At 53.9% G+C, this 20,091-nt stretch overlaps 10 protein-coding genes across 10 annotated transcripts; 4 read left to right on the top strand and 6 right to left on the bottom strand.

The window, feature by feature from the left end:
- Positions 1-154: 154 nt before the first annotated feature.
- On the bottom strand, positions 155-1,454 carry J4E87_002699 (uncharacterized protein; the record flags this gene model as incomplete). Its single annotated transcript, XM_049374334.1, has 2 exons — positions 155-1,386; positions 1,436-1,454. 2 exons carry the CDS (start codon positions 1,452-1,454, stop codon positions 155-157), a joined length of 1,251 nt encoding a protein of 416 aa, XP_049236474.1.
- Positions 1,455-2,225: 771 nt separating this feature from the next.
- Positions 2,226-3,608, top strand: J4E87_002698 (uncharacterized protein; the record flags this gene model as incomplete). Its single annotated transcript, XM_049374333.1, has 1 exon — positions 2,226-3,608. The coding sequence occupies one exon, from the start codon at positions 2,226-2,228 to the stop codon at positions 3,606-3,608; it is 1,383 nt and encodes a 460-aa protein (XP_049236473.1).
- Positions 3,609-4,061: 453 nt separating this feature from the next.
- NFYB1 (Nuclear transcription factor Y subunit B-1) lies at positions 4,062-5,099 on the bottom strand (the record flags this gene model as incomplete). The annotated part of the gene is made up of 4 exons (XM_049374332.1): positions 4,062-4,238; positions 4,341-4,468; positions 4,519-4,629; positions 4,946-5,099. The coding sequence occupies 4 exons, from the start codon at positions 5,097-5,099 to the stop codon at positions 4,062-4,064; spliced, it is 570 nt and encodes a 189-aa protein (XP_049236472.1).
- Positions 5,100-6,899: 1,800 nt separating this feature from the next.
- J4E87_002696 (uncharacterized protein) lies at positions 6,900-7,608 on the bottom strand (the record flags this gene model as incomplete). Its single annotated transcript, XM_049374331.1, has 5 exons — positions 6,900-6,941; positions 7,025-7,217; positions 7,387-7,421; positions 7,497-7,525; positions 7,575-7,608. The coding sequence occupies 5 exons, from the start codon at positions 7,606-7,608 to the stop codon at positions 6,900-6,902; spliced, it is 333 nt and encodes a 110-aa protein (XP_049236471.1).
- A 391-nt stretch (positions 7,609-7,999) lies between these two features.
- J4E87_002695 (uncharacterized protein) lies at positions 8,000-8,307 on the top strand (the record flags this gene model as incomplete). The annotated part of the gene is made up of 2 exons (XM_049374330.1): positions 8,000-8,036; positions 8,099-8,307. 2 exons carry the CDS (start codon positions 8,000-8,002, stop codon positions 8,305-8,307), a joined length of 246 nt encoding a protein of 81 aa, XP_049236470.1.
- A 221-nt stretch (positions 8,308-8,528) lies between these two features.
- On the bottom strand, positions 8,529-9,917 carry J4E87_002694 (uncharacterized protein; the record flags this gene model as incomplete). Its single annotated transcript, XM_049374329.1, has 1 exon — positions 8,529-9,917. The coding sequence occupies one exon, from the start codon at positions 9,915-9,917 to the stop codon at positions 8,529-8,531; it is 1,389 nt and encodes a 462-aa protein (XP_049236469.1).
- Positions 9,918-10,194: 277 nt separating this feature from the next.
- On the top strand, positions 10,195-10,597 carry SMG1 (Serine/threonine-protein kinase smg1; the record flags this gene model as incomplete). Its single annotated transcript, XM_049374328.1, has 3 exons — positions 10,195-10,344; positions 10,393-10,500; positions 10,553-10,597. 3 exons carry the CDS (start codon positions 10,195-10,197, stop codon positions 10,595-10,597), a joined length of 303 nt encoding a protein of 100 aa, XP_049236468.1.
- A 458-nt stretch (positions 10,598-11,055) lies between these two features.
- On the bottom strand, positions 11,056-12,345 carry J4E87_002692 (uncharacterized protein; the record flags this gene model as incomplete). The annotated part of the gene is made up of 4 exons (XM_049374327.1): positions 11,056-11,767; positions 11,825-12,021; positions 12,082-12,180; positions 12,247-12,345. The coding sequence occupies 4 exons, from the start codon at positions 12,343-12,345 to the stop codon at positions 11,056-11,058; spliced, it is 1,107 nt and encodes a 368-aa protein (XP_049236467.1).
- A 1,312-nt stretch (positions 12,346-13,657) lies between these two features.
- On the top strand, positions 13,658-15,920 carry J4E87_002691 (uncharacterized protein; the record flags this gene model as incomplete). Its single annotated transcript, XM_049374326.1, has 2 exons — positions 13,658-13,830; positions 13,883-15,920. The coding sequence occupies 2 exons, from the start codon at positions 13,658-13,660 to the stop codon at positions 15,918-15,920; spliced, it is 2,211 nt and encodes a 736-aa protein (XP_049236466.1).
- Positions 15,921-16,470: 550 nt separating this feature from the next.
- KRE33 (killer toxin resistant protein) lies at positions 16,471-19,731 on the bottom strand (the record flags this gene model as incomplete). Its single annotated transcript, XM_049374325.1, has 2 exons — positions 16,471-16,693; positions 16,751-19,731. 2 exons carry the CDS (start codon positions 19,729-19,731, stop codon positions 16,471-16,473), a joined length of 3,204 nt encoding a protein of 1,067 aa, XP_049236465.1.
- Positions 19,732-20,091: the final 360 nt, after the last annotated feature.

Below are 20,091 nucleotides of genomic sequence, written 5' to 3'. Positions count from 1 at the left end.
GGGGCAGAAAGCCCGCGTGGCGGGGTATGCGAAGCGCAAGGGTCCTTCAACGCGAGTGACGCCCGCGGACTTTCACCAAACAACCACCTCATCCAAGGGAAGGATCGACTGAATTGTTACACGTTTGGTCGTGGCTGCTCATTACTTCCCGCGACTACTTCATCTGGTTCTGCAAAATACGAATCTTCGGCTCCATCCGTATCTCAGCCCAGTGGCCTCTCAAAAGGCTATTCCTCAGCAATCCTTCCAATCCATGCCATGTCGCTGCAACTTTCGACGCCCACCTATCTTGCGAAGTGTTCTTATCCGAGTGCTCGACTAGCGAGCCACTTTCTTCTCCCGGCTTCAGAAGCCTGACCCCGCCAAATCCATATACAGTATGGACCACTTCCCAGCTACCTATAACCTTCTCCGGGCTCTCGGCAAGAACATAGTCGAACTTGATCCAAAACATTGGGTCCAACAGGACGTTTGGGCCTTCAGTCTTGTCGTATGTCCATGTTCTGCTGTTCAAAGTGTCCTGTGCTTCAAGGACATCGAGCACTGTCTGCGGTCCTCTGTGGCTCTCGAGGAATCGCGTGACGCCTGTTTGGCAAGCAAGGTTATCGAAGTATACATTGAAGTGATTTCTAGCCGGGTGCTCCATCTCCTTGTGTAGCGTGTGAAGGGCCTCGCCTCCAGGATAGTTGAGACTGGAGATACCCAGGATCGCAGTGGATGCAATGAATGATACCAGAACTGACCCTAGTAAAGCTAAATTTAGAGTAGCGTATACGACCGACTTTGTTCTGCGGTTCCAGATCCAGGCTGCTCCATCGGCAGCTACGGCAGTCAAACCTGGAATCACGTAGAGAATGAAACGCCACTCCTTATGCGGAAGGAAGCTGTACAGGCCCACAAAGCTGAGCAGTGGAACAAGCAGATCCAGACTTCGTCTAGATGTCGATGTGTTCATGACCGCAACCGGTATGCAAAGCAAATAGGTTGCGGGGTTCAGCAGTAATCGTGGCAAGGCATTTGCAAAGTAGTAATGCCATGGCGAGACACCCCAGTCAGCCGAATGCCCTTGGATAGTGTTGTAGTAGAAGCCCGTCCACTCGGGCCACAGCGGGAAAGACTGCCAGAAGAATGAATCCAGAGGTACAGTGCAGAGTAGGCCGATGACGAGGCCACCAAGTCCAGCTGGGATGATGACGCTCGTGATGGATATCCTCCGAGTGATGAACAAGTAGATGGTGATTGTTCCCACCAAGATCGCTAGCTCCGAGCGGAAAACTACACCGGCAATCGTGAGCAGATACAAGCACAGCCGGTAGTATCCTGAGATGTTGGAGGCGCTCCATGGTACAGTGTATGCGAGCAACAAGCTTCGCAAGGCCAAATTACCTAAATCGATGTAAGCCAATAGATGTACGAAGCACCTTATGCAACTTACTGAAAACGAAAGCGAACATATTAGGCAGCGTCCTCGAAGCATAGTAGATAGCATGGAACTGGCTGGCTTGAAACAGCGCATACCAAACCCCAGCACTAGTACCAAAAGCCTTCTGCACGCTCCTCCCAAACGCAACGAGCGAAGCCGCATTAAGCAGTCCAAGTACTCCTCTCACTGTCCCCACAATCAGCCTTTCCATCTTCCATTCAACATCCTCAAATCTACTCACCAAGCAATTGCACCTGCGCCATATCCCCCAAGAACCCAACGACAGGCCTACTCAACCCACTCAAAACCAACGCGCCCGCAAACGTCCTCGGCACGCTCCCTGGAAAACTGACATGATCGTAATTCGCCGTCAAGAACTGATCTGTATTCTCTGTAGGTATCCCATGAACGAGAATATCATGGATAGCCTGGATATTGAACGACTCTTCGACTTTGGTGTACGGCGAAACGAACAGGTGTACTAGAACAAAAGTGGGTATGAGGAGGAAAAACGGCCATGTTGAGAGCGCCATGGCATTCGCACAAGTAACAGAGCTTTTGGAAGCTCTGCGGGAATGGAGATGACAGGCGCGATGAAGTGGTTGGTAGAAGATGGCGACGGACGAATGAAAGGTGTGAGCCGTTGCTTTTACATGATCGTCCAATCACGTGTCTTCGCGATCCACCATATCCGCAAACAACCCTAGTCGACGCGAAACCTCCCTTCCACATCCGCAACGTCATCCTGCCTTTCTGCCAACGTTCATCACATCAACGACTTCACGTCAATGTCCCTCGCATGATGGAAATCAATCAATGTGCAGTCCCGGCTGTCTACGTCCTCATCTTCTTCCTCGGCTATCCCTCGCAATGGCTGTTGACGCAGTTGGAACCCGCTCCGCTTACGAAGAATGAACTCATCGTGTCGAATATGATTTTGGTCTTGATATGGATTACGTATACGCAGAGTGTTTTCGTTGATGCCGGGACGATACCAAAGGATTGGAGTGTGAAGAAAGAGCTAGGTGCTGAAAAGGGAGATGAACACGGCGATACATCTGGCAAAGAGACAGGTCTGGATATCGCAGGGAAGAGCCGAAAATGGTGTCGGAAGTGCGATGCCGCGAAGCCGCCTAGAGCGCATCATTGCAAGGAGTGTAAAAGATGCATACCCAAAATGGACCACCACTGCCCCTGGACCAACAACTGCGTCAGCCACACCACCTTCCCTCACTTCTTGCGCTTCCTCCTCTACACGACCTTCGGCCTCTCCCTCCTCCAATACTTCCTCTTCATCCGCCTCTCGCACCTCTGGTCCAACCTAGACATGCCCTCCTACCTCGGCCCCACGCCCTTCCAACTAGGCCACCTCTTCGCCGTCCTCCTGACAAACTCAATCACCCTCTTCATCCTCGGTGTCCTCCTACTGAGAAATCTCTGGTGCCTGGCTATCAACCAAACCACAATCGAAGGCTGGGAGATTGAACGCCACAGAACGCTTCTACGCCGTGCGCGCCAGTATGGCGGTTACCTACCTAGTCCCGACGGAACCAAGATACGTATCAAGAAACAGGAGTTCCCGTACGATATCGGTATCTGGTCAAACATTGTCCAGGGTATGGATTCGAGAATTCCACTGCAGTGGTTCAATCCCTTGGCTCCGACACCTAGTCTGAGCAGTGGATTGGCTTTCGAGACGAATGGTTTTGAGGACGAGGGCACGGTTTGGCCGCCTCCGGATCCGGATCGGGCGTATAGGAGGAATGCGACGGCGGTGAATGCGGATGCGTTTCGGTTTGCGGAGTCCGATCTGAATGCTGAGGATACGGTGGCCGCGTTCAAGATGAGGCAGGCGGAGGATGCCGTGAGGAGGCGGAGACCGTATGCTGGGGCTGTGGAGAGGGATACGGTGGAGGATGAGATGGATGGGGAGATGGTCAGGGATGAGGAAGACTATGCGTATGGGGATGATGCTAGTGATGATGTGGAGGAAGAAGAGGACGGTGAAAGTAGGGAAAACGGTAAACAGCGGGAAGGTGAGGCAGCTTGGCGAAACTCAGAGGGCGAACGGCTGAAGGATTTTGGTGTCGATGAGGATGTGGAGTTCTACGACGAACAGGACGATGATGTGCCGTTAAGTCAGCTGATTGCTCGGAGACAGGCCGCAGCCGCCAACAGCAATTAGACATGCATATCAAGCATCAACGCCACACCAATAAGAAGACAACTAGTTCGATCTGTCGTGAAGTTGATGATATTTGATCAAAAGGATATAACGAATGTTGTAAAGCTCGTGTGAGCAAGAAGAAATATCTAGACCAGCAATCCGGCAAAGCCAAAAGGTATCGTGGTTGCCCATGTATGTCCTGACCTACTCCAACCAATCGTAACACATCAGAGTATTTATGCACCTGCATCCTACCCCTGATAACCTCAAACATGATCCACCGACTGTGAGCGACAGTTGCGCACTTGTTACAATCTGACCATAGCGAAGGTGTCCTTAGCTTCATCACTCCTTCTCCTCCTTCGGGAGAATTTCCTTTCCAGCGATCAGGTTGATATACGACTGCTTCTGCTTGTTGCAATCGTCTCCCTCCTCTTCTCGTTCCTCGCTGATCGCCAGAGCCCGAGACACCTAGTACTCGTTTCCGTTCCCGTTGTGGACCGTGTAGCCAAAGGCTGTGCCGTCTTCGGTCATTTCGGAGTCGCCGCTCAGTACATGTTGCTGATTCTCGGGACCTGCACCGGGCCCACCGGGCCCTGCGGAACCGAACTGCCCAGTGGGTGGTTTGTTCTGATTTGCGAGGAGGGTCTCGTACCACCAATCAATACCAATAGTTCAGATAAACGTTTCGGCCAAATAGTAGGCAACAAAAGAAGGACAAAGGGGGTATAGGAAAAGTTGGCAGCTTACTTCGCGATACCTGGACAGGTAGATCTTGAGGGCTTCCGAGTAGTTCTCGAAACCGAGCGACGTCATGGCGAAGAGGATGTCCTCGCCATTGACGGTTTTGCGCTTCTCCTGTTGGCACTTTTCGGAGGCTGGCAGCAGAGTCAGTGGCGGTCTTGAACAGGGCTGGAGTGAGACATACCCTCGCTGGTGATGAAGGAGATGAACTCGCTCACGCACTCCTGCATGCATTCTTTCGCCTCTTTGGCGATCTTGGCGTTTTCGGGCAGCGCCATCTTCATGATTCGCGCGACTGGAGCAAAGTTACGTATGTTAGCATCCGAAGCCGTGCTGCTATTCGCGTTTGTGCTCTTTGGCGTCGAAAGGGGCGGGGAAAGGGACGAGTGTGGAGAAGAGGACGACATTTCGCAGGCTGCACGCCGGCCGTTTTCCAGGCACACGGCAGACCTGAGTGGCTGCCGAGTTGCGGTGATTCGACGCAGAGACGCGCGAGTCGAGGAACTGTCGGCATCCAGAGACGCCCGTTGGAGCAATCCGTCGACGTGCAGATGGGAGCGAAACGGTGCGCAAATCAAAACAGCGGGAGGCAGCAAGGGAAATAGACGTACCATTGGCGATTGGAAGCCATCGGTCTTGCTCCTTGACCTCGAATTCGTAACCTATCTGAGCTGTGTTCTCCTCTGTGTTCCTGTCCATGGGCTGTTCTTCGTCAGGCGACTGGACTGGTTCCACACCCTCCTGCTTTGGGGGAGAGGCCGACATATTATCGGTTGCCTGCTCGGAAGCGTATGCGCTGGCGACTATTTCGTTGGCGACCACGTCACTGGGAGAAACGACGGGACAACTTGGCGGCCGAGTATGCAACCTGCGGTCAGTGGTGTAACGAGAGGCCTGGCGAAGGAAGCGGTTAGTGGCATGCAGCGGCCAGCTTGGGATGCAGCTAACGTACGTGGGGAGCTGCGACAGCGGAGAGCACGGCGCAAGGGAGCGCTGAGTGAACTACGGCTCGTGGTGACGCCCGGGGCTACCTGCGATGCTGGCGTCGCACCCACGATGGAGCTGGCAGGGGCGCTTTGCGACAGTGGCAGGCGCGACCGCGATCGGGGCAGTCGCGACACACGGCGGAGTTGGTGTGCTACGGGCGGCGGGCACGATACCGCGTGCGACACTGGCGATTCACAGACCGTGTCTTGCGAGTAGCGGTGGGACGATATGCAGGCGGACCGGCTTGAATCAGGGCGTTATTCGGGCGCAGTTAGGCGTGGCAGTTGTCAATCGAGACTTGACGTCGCGACGTTGGAGCAGTTGACGACGCGCCTGCCAATAGGAGCGCGAGGAGAAGATGGGGGACGATGGAGCTTGGACGCGCGATAGCGTTGGTGCGCGGAGAGATGGTGGATTGGGGATTTACCTCGATGGGCGAATCGAATGGTGAGAATGAAGAGAAATTCGGCCGCCCGCACCAATCCCGGCCCGTGCCGAACCAGCTCCCCTCTCACATCATGCCTAGCAACATTGCGCCGCATTCGCTTTCCAACGCGCAGCTTTCTACAATACCGTGCGTGTGCTTCAATATTCGGACCGGTCATAGCACCGGCATACCGTCTGTTCGGAACCTGGCCTACTACTGCAGACTCCTTGAGCTAGCTGGCGATCCTGTATGCGAGTCGCATCAGCAGCTCATTCGGCAGCCCTACCAACACCACCCCACGTCCATATCTCTGCCGCGTCTTCACCACTGCAGCCACAGATGACATCCAGCGAGAACGTGTGTTGTCCAAGCCTCTTCTAGCATCATCCCAGGCCGTCGTCGACGTCAGTAGTCTTCGCTGTTCGTTGGGCTCTCGCGCATGTTGCATACAGCCTTGCTCCAGCTTCACTAAGCCAACACGAGATGACGTTCAAGTCAGCCACTAACGACTCGACCCCCGGACCGTTCGTCATTCTCTGTGAAGACTTTGCTGGTAGCCTATGAGCTACGTGTCCGTTTTCATGGGTGAGATGGTGCAGATCAGTGCGTTGCTTTGAGTGGGAGCCGACTGGACAACGCATCTTGCAGAGACCCCTGGGGCTGGGAGCACGTGCCGGGACAACGGTGCAGTCCTGAATCAGTCACTTCATGCAGACACATACGTAGTTCGAGCTTGTGGGGTCTTTCAGGCTGCATGTGCGGCATCATTGGTAGGATGGTAGCTGAAAGCCCAGCGACCCGGGTCTGTCGTGGCTTGTTCAATCGTGACATTGCAAGATTCTCGTAATTTGTGGGAGGTATAGTACACGATCGATATAGACCTCATTCACCGGCAAGCCTTTCGTTGACATCAAGAGGCTGTGCTGTTCTGTCGTGGCCTGCTGTGCAAAGATCGGAAACCGGAGAGACCCTATTACGTCTGTATACTCCGTCTCGGAACACGCAGAAAGCTTTGCCAGGGTCCCGATCCATCTACCCCGTTTCCAGTCACCGGAGACATCGCTGCCGTACTCGTCTGCGTCATCTCATGTGGCTCCCAGCATATGCCGTGTGCCCATCCTGTCAAAGGGTTGCTGCATCACTGGTATCTTCTACTGCCCTGGCTGTTGGACAACTTGGACATTGTTCTTCTTCTGTAAGGGAAGTCAGTTACATGATATCGAAATAGAAGCCGGGGTCAACGCTGTGTGAGATCCAAGTGTAACTGATGACGTACCTTCCACTTCTCCATCTCATCTTGCTTCAACTTGTACTGCTTGACTAGCTCTTCCAGAGCCTGCTTAAGACCATCGGAGTTGGTCTGCAGGATCGGCACAACGTCCTTGACCGTTCGCTCGGTCAAGACACCGTTGATCATACGGAAGCATTTCCGGTCTCCTGACAATGGTTGCAACGTCTCCAATACGAGTCTGGTGTCTGTCAGTATTGATTATGTTGTAATGGGAACATGAAGCGGTGTGAGATATTGGAACTATCAAGTCATGGAGCAATGCAAGGCTGATGCAAGGGACGAGCGGTGTGGGAAGGTTTGAACGATCGCCGGGTGTGGCTTCGTAGTGATGGTGCTATGCAACTTACTTGTGCTCTTCTGTCTCTTGCTCGATGTCGCCAATCTTTGAGGCAATTGTTTGGAGTGTATTCTTCGAAAAGGTCAATTAAGCATTCACGCCTTTGTGAACCGTTCTTACCTTGTAGTTTTGATATGTCGTCTGTAGCTCTGTTTTGGTTCAGCGAGGGCGAAAAGATTAATCAATATGACCACTAACCTTGTTGCTTCTTCAGCTGCTGCTGGGATGCCATACTGACGATGTGACTTTTTGACGTGTGCCCGGTGGTGAGGAGTCGGCGGTGGTTGCGGGGAACTCGGGGGAGAGAAGATTCTTGATTCTATGCGTACTATGTAGGTACGAAGTCGGATAGTTGCTGATCTTGGATAGAGAACAGAGAATGGAAGTGGCTGAGTAATTTCTAAAAGGTCTCGCGAGTCTTCACGCGTTCGACACAAAGTGGCTCCGAGTGAAGGCGCGCGCTCGGACGCAGTTCACGAGATCTTCAACGATTCGATTCGTCGGCAACTTCAACATTTCCAAGTACCCGTCCGATCGAGCCCAGCACCACCACCCTCTTCTCCAAGTCTCCCAAACCTCGCACCGTCTATCCTCCCAACCACCACCTCCCGCACAAGCCCACAATGCATCCCCATCTACACACCGAAGAAGTCCAAAAGAGTGCGCCACCCCTCCCCCTCCACGCAGCCCACAGCGCACACCTTCTAACACCCACCCACCAGACTGCGCAGACGTCGTCGCCGCGCTAGAAGAATGCCATAACCGCGGCTTCATCTGGAAAGTAACAGGGAACTGCACCGACGCGAAATACAAAGTCAACATGTGCCTGCGCGGCCTGCGACTCGAGCGGACGAAGCAGAATCGCGAGGCGGCCAAGGAGAAGAGGGAGAAGATACAGAAGGTGTGGAAGGAGTTGGATGAGAACAAATGAGCATGCGCGGGGTCTGTCACGGGCATGGAGGAGATGTTGCATACGAATGGGAGTTTACGGATACGATCAACGTTGAGCTTTTAGGCTCTTGTATTATACGAATGCGGAATTCAGGCGTTACGGGAGCGTTCATACACATTCATGAACCATGTCCATAGTATTACTATACGGCTGGCCCAGCATTTCCATGCCGGAGCTAGATACTCCAATTCTAACAAACGCTACTCATCATCAGAGTCGTCGCTAGATCTACCGGCTACGGGTGTAGTACCAGCCAAAGGCGTGGTGCCCAGACTGTCCAACCCTCTCTCTGTGATCAAGCGGCCTCCTTCAACGCCAATTGCGGGTAACGCCGGAAGCCCTGACTCCTGGCGCAGCTTCTCGTACTCATCGCCTGTCTTCTGCAGTTGTTCCTGGAGGTACTTCTTGCGCTCCTCAATTCTAACCTTGTCGTCCTTAAGGTCTTGTAGTTTCTGCAGGATCATGTTCTTCCTCTGCTGCTTTGTCTGTATGTCGATCGTGAGGCCTTCGAGGACTTCGTCTAGGTCTGGAAGGGGCGTAATGCGTGGTGGAGTCTTTGTGCCATCTTCCTCGTCTTCGACCTTCTGGCCGTATCGTCCTGCGCGGGCTTGAGCTGCGGCGAAAGCCGTATTCCTCTCTTCGTCCGAGTCGTCCGTCCCGTCGTCGCCCGAACCGCCTTCGGCGTCGTTGATGAGTTCTGCCATTTCCGCGCGCCGTCTTCGTCGCGCTTCTTTCTCTGACTTGCGACCGAGCGATATCTTGCCATCTTCGACAAAATCGTCGAAACCTTCGGCGATGTCCTCATCTTCGTGTATGAGACGCGTTTCTCCGTATTTGTCTTTTGGCCGAAGAGAAATCTCGTTCCTGTGCTGTCTAAACTCGTCTTCTCCCTGGTCGTCAGATGCCCACGCGCGGTCTTCGTCGTCAAGAGCGTTCTCTTCGTGTGCCAAACGTCTTCTTCGCGCCTTCTTCTCTCGAATCTCGGCTTCTGTAGGGATTGCGGATGACGTCTCGAGCGATGCGACAGGACCGAATTTCGATGCGATATCTAGGGCCTGCGTCTCCTCTTCATCTTCAGCGGAAGTATTCAGGTCGCGGGGTGTTGACGGCGTCGAGTTTCGCAGTTCTGCTATGTAGTCCTTGCTGTATTCGGTCGGGCGAGCGGCTTCAGGTACGAGAGGTGAGCGTGCCCGCAGTTGCGCACTCTTCTCCAGGGCTATGCGACTGAGGTTCGCCTTCTTTGGGGTCACAACGGCTGCGTCGCTCGAGTCGTCGCCATCGTTCGCGTCTTCGCCTGGGCCAAAAGACACTCGTAGGGAAGAACGCTTCTTCGCTTTACCAATCGTTGGCCGCTTGACGACTACACGGCCAGTTAGTACGGAGCCACCTAAGTCGCCAGCTTTCAACAAGGCCTGGAGAGATTCGCTGTGAGTTTCCCCAACGTCAGAAAGGCTGGCAATCGCGACAATTGGTGACTGACCTGTGGGCTTCTGTACTTCGCTCGGCGAGTTGTTTGCGCTGTCGGTGGATGCGTCGTCGTCGTAGCTGCCAATCTTGCGTGCAACGCGGTTGGAACCGGATCGCTTCATCGTGAGGATGTTTGTGTTAAAAGTTCCTTTGTCAGAAAGGGATGTTGAGTAGTAGAGCAGAAGATAGCATGCGCGCGCACATGTCGTGGCTGCCGCCTACGCACGGGCCCTCCGCAAAATCCACGGAGCTATCCCACCATGCGCAGCGCTGCTCTTGCTCGTGAACACCACGCGCGTCTCCAGCTCACGACCGACCCACACGAGCGAAGCCACCCGAAGCCGTCACCAGGAACCTGAACCGCCACATTTGAGCTCAAAACAGTCTACTACCGTCAAGATGCCTCAAGCACAGCCAGAACTCAAGAAGGTGAGTGAGCTACGCAGACGCAAGCTTCCAGAACCTAACCTTGTAAAGTACCTCGAGAAGCGCGTTCTCGTCCAGCTCAATGGCAGCCGCAAAGTCATGGGTATCCTCCGTGGTTACGACGTACGTACTCTTTCCCTGTTACCTCTGGATCGAGCTAACACACCGCAGGTCTACCTAAACATTGTACTTGACGAAGCGCTGGAAGAGAAGGCTGGCGGCGAGAAGGTGCGCATCGGCATGGTCGTCATCAGAGGAAATGCCGTGGTCATGCTCGAAGTATGGAATCCCATATTTGAGAGGCAAGAAATCAAAGCTAACCAAGGCGCAGGCGCTCGACCGCATCAACCAGGACGTACCCAAGATCGGACGATAGAGAATCAAACGCGCAAGCAACGAGTAACACAGTGCCCGTGGTACATCGAAAGAGAGCAAGAGCGAGGCAGATGGACAGAATCCGGGCATTATAAGGCGCATGGGCGTTTGAGGCGCGAACACTTACGGGTATGCCTCACCGGGCCCCTTTCTACGCCCGCTCATCCGGAGCACTACTGTTACGGAGGATATTTGCGGAACATCTATATTGACATTTTCATATCTACAGGACGATACTGTACCCACATGATACCAGCTGGGCAAATTGGGCAAGGAGAGGCTTGGATCTCGATAAAAGAATCTGGTAGAGAAAAGTGCAACGGCGCCCGGCCATTACTATCTTCAGAGTCAGAGAATCAACAACCCACCTTTACAGCTCCAACATCACGATTTCCACAAAAGAACTCAAGTGCATTTGGAATTTGATTTACTGACGAACAACTTACACAGATCGGAACGCTATAGCTTCGCTTTCGCCCCTCTGTTAATCTTCTGCACAAGACCCCATGCAATCTCCGCATAGGGCTTCATCATAGCCCCATACGACTGCGCCTGCTCGCTACTCGCCTGTCTCAATGCATACCGTGCAGCAATTCCCTGCATGATGATGGCGCTCCTGTACGTACTGAAAGCGTCGCCCCAAACGAAGTCCGGTCGCGGATCCCAGCCTGCAACTTCAGAGTACCACGCAATCAGTTGCTCTCGCGTAGGTAGACCAGGTGTAGCCCCGGGTTGGAAACCCTTGTGCGCGCGCCCGATTGACATGGCCGTTTCATCCGATGCTGTCACGTAGGGCGCGAGAACGTTGTTCAGATCAGACAGCGGGTGGCCGATCGTGCTCATTTCCCAGTCTAGGATGCCGATCACTCTAGGTTCTGTCTTGTGGAAAACGACGTTGTCGATCTTGTAGTCGCCGTGGACAAAGGTTGCGCGGTCCTTGGGCTGCGTCTTTGGGTCTTTGAAGAAGGCTACCATGTCGTCTTGATGCGGTATCTTGCCTACTGGCTCCCCAGTCTCCTTGTCTTTAGCCGCCCCTTGCGATTTGGAGATCGTATCGAAGGTTGCAATTTGGCGGTTGTAGAAGCCAGAGTTCTTGCCGTAGGAGGCGAGGTTGACAGACGCGGGGGATACGCGATGGAATTTCGCGAGCGTGGTTATGGCGGAGTGCCACCTGGAGGCTATGCATTAGTACTGTCGTCAATTCTCATGAGGTTTTGAGAGGCCATACATCTTGGTGCGTTCTTCAGCTGTTACGCCTGGAATCGCGGGATCTTCGAAGATACGCCCGTCGAGGAAGTCCATGATGTAGAAGTCGGTGCCAATGACGTCCTGGTCCTGGCAAAGACATAGTGCGCGCGGGATGGGAACATCGGTCTTTTCGAGTGCGTGGATGATTCTGTACTCGCGGTCGACTCTGTGCGCAGTCTACAAAGCTTTGTGTTAGCTATAACGACCAACTGTCTCGATTGAAGAGCCTCAGCATACCTTTGACAGCAGTTGACCCGGGGGCTTCTTCCTCATAACATATTTCTTGCCATCTTTATCCGTCAACTGGTACGTCGGATTCGATTGTCCATAACCGAACTTTCCATTTGTTAGCTTTCATCTCCAGCGAACATGGCCAGCTCTTCCCGACTTCGAACAGCGTACCTGCTTCACATCCAGTGGAACTTTGATCTCGGGCACATTGGCGGTGATGTAGCGCTCTAGCGACGCAATGTCGATTGGTTGTCGCACGTTGCCGGCCATGGTGAGAGCGGCTGTTGAGTAAACATGGTGTGGGCGCGCGAGCAGTGATGTAGTTGGCGCGGTTGACCATCACCGAGGCGTGAGCCGAGGCAATTATGGAACATGGGGAAAGGCGCTCGGTCGGCGAGTCGGGAACTGCGGCGACTCCGCGGGTAGCTGAGTCGATGCGGATGGGATTTTACACCTTTTGGAGTTTGAAGTGTTTGTGAAGAAGATTGCAGATGCATGTTGTTGGGAAGCTGCTGTTTTCCATGTAGTGTCTAGATACGCAGTCTCAATGACTAAATCCATGTGTTTACCACATCTGTAGTTTAAGTAGATATGGGAGCGTCAGGCTGATTGCAACCTTGAAACTGCTCGTTCCAACACAATACCAAAGAGCTTTCCTGTCTTCACACGTGTTAGGTATTCCAGGCCTCTAGCAGGCGATCGGGAGGCAGCCGGGAATCTGACGGCCTCCCCCGCTCCCGCTCCTCCTCACGTGCCCACGCGTTTGCGTTCACTGCTTATGCAGGGCTTGGTCTCTTCGCGTCGATAAAGCAAGGACATGGTTTGGTCATCGGAGACTAAGTACGCGACTTGATGGTGCTTTTGTGGCGTCGGCAGACTTTGGGATATCAATAGTATCGTCAATAATGGCTGGTGATACTAGCATGGTCCAATAGTTCAGGCAGCCGGATATGGGAACGTCAATTCACATGTTGCGAAACCCCCTATGCTTCAAACAAGCAGTAGCATTGTCTAGTATACGCAGATGAAGGACTGTTTGTCGCGAGGCAGAGGACGGCTGCATGCTGTCATTGGCACGGGATTGATTGCTTTTTGTCGGTCCCAATGCACAAGGATCTGCGCGCTACCGTCGCGTACCACAGCTTGTATGACATACTGCTGCATTTCAGTTGCGACGTCGAGAATGAGAGATGTTATTCGAAGCAGCGTTGAAGTGAAAAGAGGGGCTGCGCGTAGAAAAGGAGGGACGTTTCCCCTGACGTTCTGGTGCAGATGGATTGGGTAGCGATCGGTTAATTAATCATGCTCGTCAGTCGCCGCTACGTTGGCAGTCCAACCCCTGCGGTACCATCGCATCAAAACAAACACCGTCCAACCTGCCCTGTGCTACTCCAAACAGGTCGACCCTGTCAACGAGCCGTCCGGTATGGCGTACCCGCACACTCCCAGGCGTCTTGGAGCGCGCCCTGCACTCCACCCCACTGCTTCCTCGCCCAATCTCTCGCTGAACGCCAGCCGCAACATCGCACGGCAAGCATCGCTATCCGCATTAGTCGGCGCTGGAGGCTCGCCATCGAACAGGATGGGCGCAGACGGGAAAGATATTGATGTCGGCGACACGGTCGACGTCCCCGGCGGCATGGTCGGTGTCGTCAAGTTTGTTGGCAGCATCCGGGGCAAGCAGGGCGTCTTCGCGGGCGTCGAACTGAACAGGGAGTATGCAGCGCGGGGCAAGAACGACGGCGCTGTCGATGGGTACGCACACACAACACTCGATACGTATGCGCGCATACTGACTTATCTACAGCACACAGTACTTCGATACGTCTGTTCCCGGCTCTGGCATCTTCCTGCCCGTCCATCGCGCTCAGAAACGGGTCTCAGCCGACTCGTCGGACTTCGCACCTGAGCCGACCACGCCTTCATACCATAACAACTTCAGTCTTTCCACCATGGAGAAGCCGAGCTTCAGCCCTAATACCCCCTCGATGCCGAAGCCACAGTTCTCACAGTCTGTCGGGCCCGGAGCCCGCGCGCCTAGTCCCAAGCGGCCGCCCCAAGCCAGACCATCATACAGACCCGAGTCTCCTCTCCGAAAAGGCAGCCTTGGTACCGGTCCAACACCGGGAAGGAGCGGCGGACTTACACCCTCTGGCTTCTCCAAGAGCGCAATCGGCGCGCCCCCGCGATTCGCGAGTCCAGCGCCTCCTCGTTACGCCAGCCCTGCACCCAGAGCCCCTCTCCCACAGAAACCACGCACACCTGGCCCCCAACGACCCTACTCGCGAAGTAGTTCTCGTCTCGGCCACCAAGACACCATCGACGAGGACAATGAGACAACCCCAGTCGGCGCAGCGCGGACCAGCAATGACTCCATGGCTAGTTACAAGTATAAAAGGCCTGGTTCGCGCCTCGGCTCGCAACCCAACGAAGAAGTACAGCGGCTCCAGGCGCTACTGGACGAACGCGAGAAGCAGCTTAAGGAGCAGGCTGCGTCGCTGAGCGAAATGGAAGCGAGTCTGTCAGAGATCCAAAGCCTGATACCAGAAGACGGGTTGGATATGGGTTCGGCGCACGGCAGCAGCGAGCCTACTGATGTAGCGCAACTACGAGCACTTCTTAGGGAGAAGAACGATAAGATCGCCATGCTCACATCCGAGTTCGACGCACATCGATCCGATTTCCGCAGCACCATCGATACCCTAGAGCTCGCCAGCACCGAAACCGAACGCGTATACGAAAAGAAGGTGGAAGAGTTACAAGAAGAGCTACGGGAATATGCGTCCCGCAGCGAAGACGTCGAGACTGTAGCGATGCAGTTGAAACAACTAGAAGAGCTTGTCCAAGAATTAGAAGAAGGTCTAGAGGATGCGCGGAGAGGCGAAGCAGAGGCCCGAGGAGAAGTCGAATTCTTGCGGGGCGAAGTCGAGCGAGGCAGATCTGAACTCCGTCGCGAACGCGAAAAGGCCGCTGCTGCTCTCAAGGGTGCCGGTGCAATGGTCGACGCACCCCACACACCAGGGCAAAGAGAGGTCGAGCAGCGCGATGACGAGATTCGAGGTCTCAAGGCCATCATCCATTCCTTGAGCTCTGGTGGAGGAGATGACCGTGTCCGCTCACCATTATCGCGACAAGCGTCCAATGTCGATGCCGAAGAGCTCCAGAGCGCCAAAGCAAACGCAGAACGTCTCGAGCGCGAGAAGGAAGAACTCCGCGGTCTTGTGGAACGCAAGGCATACAGGGAAGAAGAGCTAGAACGTGAGCTCGAGAAGCTAAAGAGGCAGCTCGGCCTCGCAGAGCAGCGCGAAAGCGTCATCAGCAACGGCCTGTCTGAACACACGGCGACCCAAGAAAAGCCATCAGAGCGCGACTCAAAAGACACCGTCGTAAACTGGCGCGAACCACCACAGCAAACCCGCCGCGATGCGCCCCCCGCACTCTCCGTAATGCCAGAGTCCGACGGCCGCTCCTCCGCCAACAGCAGCCTCCTCTGGTGCGAAATCTGCGAAACAGGTGGCCACGACATCCTAAACTGCTCCGCCATGGGCGGAGACGCCTCGTCCTACCCCCAAGACGACGGTCTACGAAGCGGCAAGGACGTCGTCATCGAAGGCCTCCGCGGCCTCTCCGTCTCTTCCGCTGGCGCCCGCCCTTCTGCTCTCAGCCCCTCGAAACCACCAGGCAATGCGCCCACGTCTCCTCTGCCTACCCCCTCGTTCAATGCGTCAAACTCCGACCTTGTACCTCCCAAAGGCGCTGCTATCGCTGATCCGGATAAATGGTGCGCGCTGTGCGAGAGCGAGGGTCATGATGTTACGGCCTGCCCTAATGAAGACGCGTTTTAGAACATGAGCGCAGATGTTGTGTAAGAACAAGGGGGCATGGTGTTATCGCCCTTCCATCTGTACGAAGACCGTGAGGAGATTAACTATCTGACTCTTATTTGTTATAAGATTACAAGGGGGAATGTATGGGGCAAGGATTGAAGAAGAGGCCATATCCATTTTCCATATTGTTCGTTGTTACGCGTATGATATCCCCACCTCCATGATTGAATCATTTCGAATCTGTTCTTTATATTTTGCAGATTTGCTGGTACTAGCGATTCTTGGGCGCGACTCTTTCAATACTACAACTATTATGCGTATATAATATTATAATCTTCTTTTTCGTTTCGGTCTGGTTTGATAGGGTCGAGTAGAGAGGGTTAGACGCATACAGATAGTGAGATCATCGGGTCAATTGAAGCAATGGTTAGGTCTACATTGGAGACTGATTGACTGACTACCCTTACTACTTCAAGTATAAAGCACTGGATTTTCCCCAAACTAGATTGATAACGCCAGGTTAAGAACTCCTTTTACCATGCATACGCAGCGTGATATTTCCGATCGATCAAGCCTTCTTGCTAGACTTGTGCTTCTTGCTTTTCTTCGCAGCGCCTTCCTTGAACTTCTCGGCTTCCTTGTATGCTTCCTCGACGGCCTCACCGACTTTCCTCTTCTTCTCGCCTGTCTTGACGGCGACGGTCATGCTGCCTGCTCCACCCTTCTTGGCGGCATTGCTGACGGCGCGCTCGGCGTCTTCCCAGTCAGCGGCTCCGGCGCCAATTTCGTATCTGTAGGTAAAAAGTTAGTGGCCGTTCATGTATTACTGTGGAATCTGAGAAACTTACTTGTGCAGAGGTAGAGCATCAATCATGCTCCTTTGCCTCTCCTTATCCTCAGCCAGGAACTCATCGCCACCCTCCCTGAGTTCCTCTTGTAGGTCCTTCTCGAGCGGTATAAAGCGGTGGGCATCCTCGGCAGCTTCACCGCTAGCACCATTCTCTTCAACTTCCATAGCGTCGGGCATGGTTTCTTCGACTGCACCTTCGACTATGCTGCGGAATGCTGTGGCGGCCTTTCGTACAATCTTGACGAACATGGCCATCAACTGGCTGGAGTTGAGATTGAGCTCTTTCTCCACGTCGGAGAACTCTTTGCGTTGCAGACCAATGGCGAGGAGCAGTGCAGTTTGAATACCGCTGAGCTTGACTTGGCCCTTGAGACGGCCGGTAAAGTAGAGAGTAGCGATGGGAGGCAACATGTCGAGGATAACGTGGTAGTCGAGCATGTTGTTCGCGTATGAGTCCAGACGCTTGAGATCGAACGGTGTGAAGAGCGCGTCTAGTTCGGCCTTGCTGATGGGTTTTGCGGCTAAATCGGCGTCTAACTTGGATCCTGCTGATGCGGACTCTTCTATTGACAAAGAGGTGATGGAAGGGAAAGAGCGGAATTGGTAGGAAAGGAGGGAGAGGAAGCGCTTCTGGAAGTCCTTGGCGAATGCGGCGACCCAGCTGCCATCGGATGAGGTCGTCTCGAGCGAACGCAACATAATGCATGTGTGTTCTCCAGTGAGATCGTTGGGTGTTTGTCGTAGGTAGACTGGGACGAATGATGCGCGTTTCCAGAACTTGTGAAGCTGCGATGTAAGGCCATACGACACACCGACATAATCGAGCTTTGGTGACCTCAGCTCCTGTAGTCGGGCAAATAGCGGAGGCATCTCGTTGGCTTCCCGGATCTTGACGTTATCCTGTAGGAGCGACGTGTTCTCCAAGTCTTCCTCTGTCACTCTGCGCATCTGTTCCACCTCCTGAGGCTCAGATTCCGACAAGCTGGCGAGCTTGCCATCGTAGAAGTCTACCAGAAGCTGTAACGCCTTCGATCCGTAGCCCATCTTGACGTACTCCGGGTTGGTTGCTATCCGCACAATGCGAGCTCCGGAAAGACTTGCAAAGTTCTCGTCCTGGAACTGCTGCGATACGATCCAGGGAATGAGATCACCGCCTGCACGCTGTCCTCTGCTCAGACTGTTCATTACACTCTCCCTGCTGATCTGACCTTCGAGCGCTACTTGGATCACACAAAGAGGCTCAGGGAGCTTGTTCTCTTCTGTGGGCCCAGTGAGCACGAAGAGCTGATGGGCGGGCGCATCCGACATGAGCTGGAGATCGTTGGGTGTGTTCTTGTAGTGGCTAGCCACATACAGCGCCATCATCTTCTGCAGGAACTTCTCGGCAGCAGGGTTGTAGGAAAAGAGGGTATCCCGATTGACGTGAAGAAGTTGGCATTTGTCAGGGTGCGGGCATCCTTGCGTGTTCGTCCTACGGGGTAGTGTTGCATCCAGACATAGAAGATCGTTCATCCATCGCTCCACAGAGTCGCCTTGAGCGTATCGAATGGGTTCTGACAGCGTAATCTCCCGGAGTGATCGGCCAGTCATGGAGGTCTCATTGCCATCCTTTGTCTCCTTTCCAGTCGAACGGTCAACCACATGAGTCGAGCCGTTGTTTCCTTTACCTCGCGACTGTTCGCGAAGTTGCTGAATCAGCTTCAAGGACAGCGAACGACCGGTTCCTTCGTAACCGTTGATGGTCGAAGCCATGAAGACTAGGTAGGGACCCATCAATTTCCGCACGAGAGGCAAAGGGATTGCCGCAGCCTCGTCAATCACCAGAAGCTCTGCTTGTCCCAAGACGTGCGAGTCTTCGGGCCTGATGTACTGGATAACCTGTCGGTGCTGTCGATGTAATTCGATTCGTACGATGGCTTTGTTCTGATCGGGCTGTGTCGATTGCATAATGGTGTAGTCCTGGTGATCTGCGTAGTTTAGCGAATCGAATCCCTTGAGGATAAACTCGAACAGTGTCTTCAAGTTCTCCGGACTGGGCGATGTGATGTAGATGTTGCTGTATCCATGCGCTACTGCTGCTGCCACTGCGACACCAAGAGCTGCTGATTTTCCTCGTCCACGAGCTGCTGTGAGGGTAACAGTGCTGCGAAGCGTCTTCTCGACGATGGCTTCCACGAATGTCAGAAGAGCCTTGGCCTGGTCTACAGTCTTCGCAAGCTTGACAAGATCTCCCGTAGGAGGCGAGTCTGCCAACGACTCCTTAATCTCTGCCAGCTCTTTCGCCTTCGGTGTCTTGCCTTCTAGCTCTAGGTCCGGTGGGGGCAGCTGCTTCACATGCTTTCCGCCTGAAATGGGGAGCACATTCAGCTCATCGTCGACAACCAAGCAGCTGTCGCATTTCCCGAGTGACAGCAGGAAGCGCTCGTTGAAGCGCGCTACCACGTCGCTATGTGCCTCCGTCCGATACCTCGAGTGGATATCCATGGACATTGTGTACAGCTGCTTCAAGCTGCTCATACCCTTGAGCAGCAATATGACCAATCCTCCACCCTCGACTGTCTCGATTGTCCTCGCGAGTAGGTTCGGCGTAAGCGCTTCGAAATCCTGCAGGATACACATGCCGTATGTGTTACCCAGAATCTTGTCGGTTTCCTTGTAGTAGACATATCGGATGTTCTGCGTCGAGACGAATAGTTCGAACGGGTCTTCGGTGTCGACATCGCGGATGCCGCGCTTGAGTTCGTTCTTGATCTTCTTCTCGCGCTTCTTGCGGTGACTTGAGAATCCCAGCAGCTTGTTCTTGTATGCCCACAGCACCGACTTGTTCAACTTGACGTCCACGTTCAGCAGAATGTGGTAGAGGTTGACGATGACGTCCTTTTGGCGATCGCCGACCACTACGAAGAAGCTGCGCTTCTTTTCCTGGGCGCCATTGCGGATCAGGGCCGGTATGCGGGAGTCGATGGCTTTCTTCGGCATCTTGAGAGCTCCGCAGGCGTCGCCGCCTCTAGTTCGATAGCGGGTGTGGTTTGGGTGGCGCACGCGATCTGTCAGCTGATTTCGGATCGCGGAAGAGTCTCGTTTAGATTGGAGGGCGGTGGATTTTGTTGCCCTTGTTGTGGTGGGTGACGAGCTGCGTGCTAAGGAAAAGTTCGAGCCGTCGCGATGCCCGAGAAAATAATCCAGGATCCTTATCGATAAGAGCAGCCTCACGCTACTTACGCGCTACAATGCGAGCGCGTCTTGACTTGTACCAAAACTTTGAACACATGCATTTATTTTCATCTGCTTATTGCTTCACTCTCAGATGGATCAGTCACTAAAAATAAGAGATTTAGT

Source organism: Alternaria ethzedia (genome assembly GCF_023757985.1).
Source record: "Alternaria ethzedia strain BMP 0044 chromosome Unknown scaffold_4, whole genome shotgun sequence".
Classification (NCBI taxonomy): Eukaryota; Fungi; Ascomycota; class Dothideomycetes; order Pleosporales; family Pleosporaceae; genus Alternaria; species Alternaria ethzedia.
Note: the sequence above shows the minus strand (reverse complement) of the source record. Positions and strands in the feature narration are given on the sequence as shown.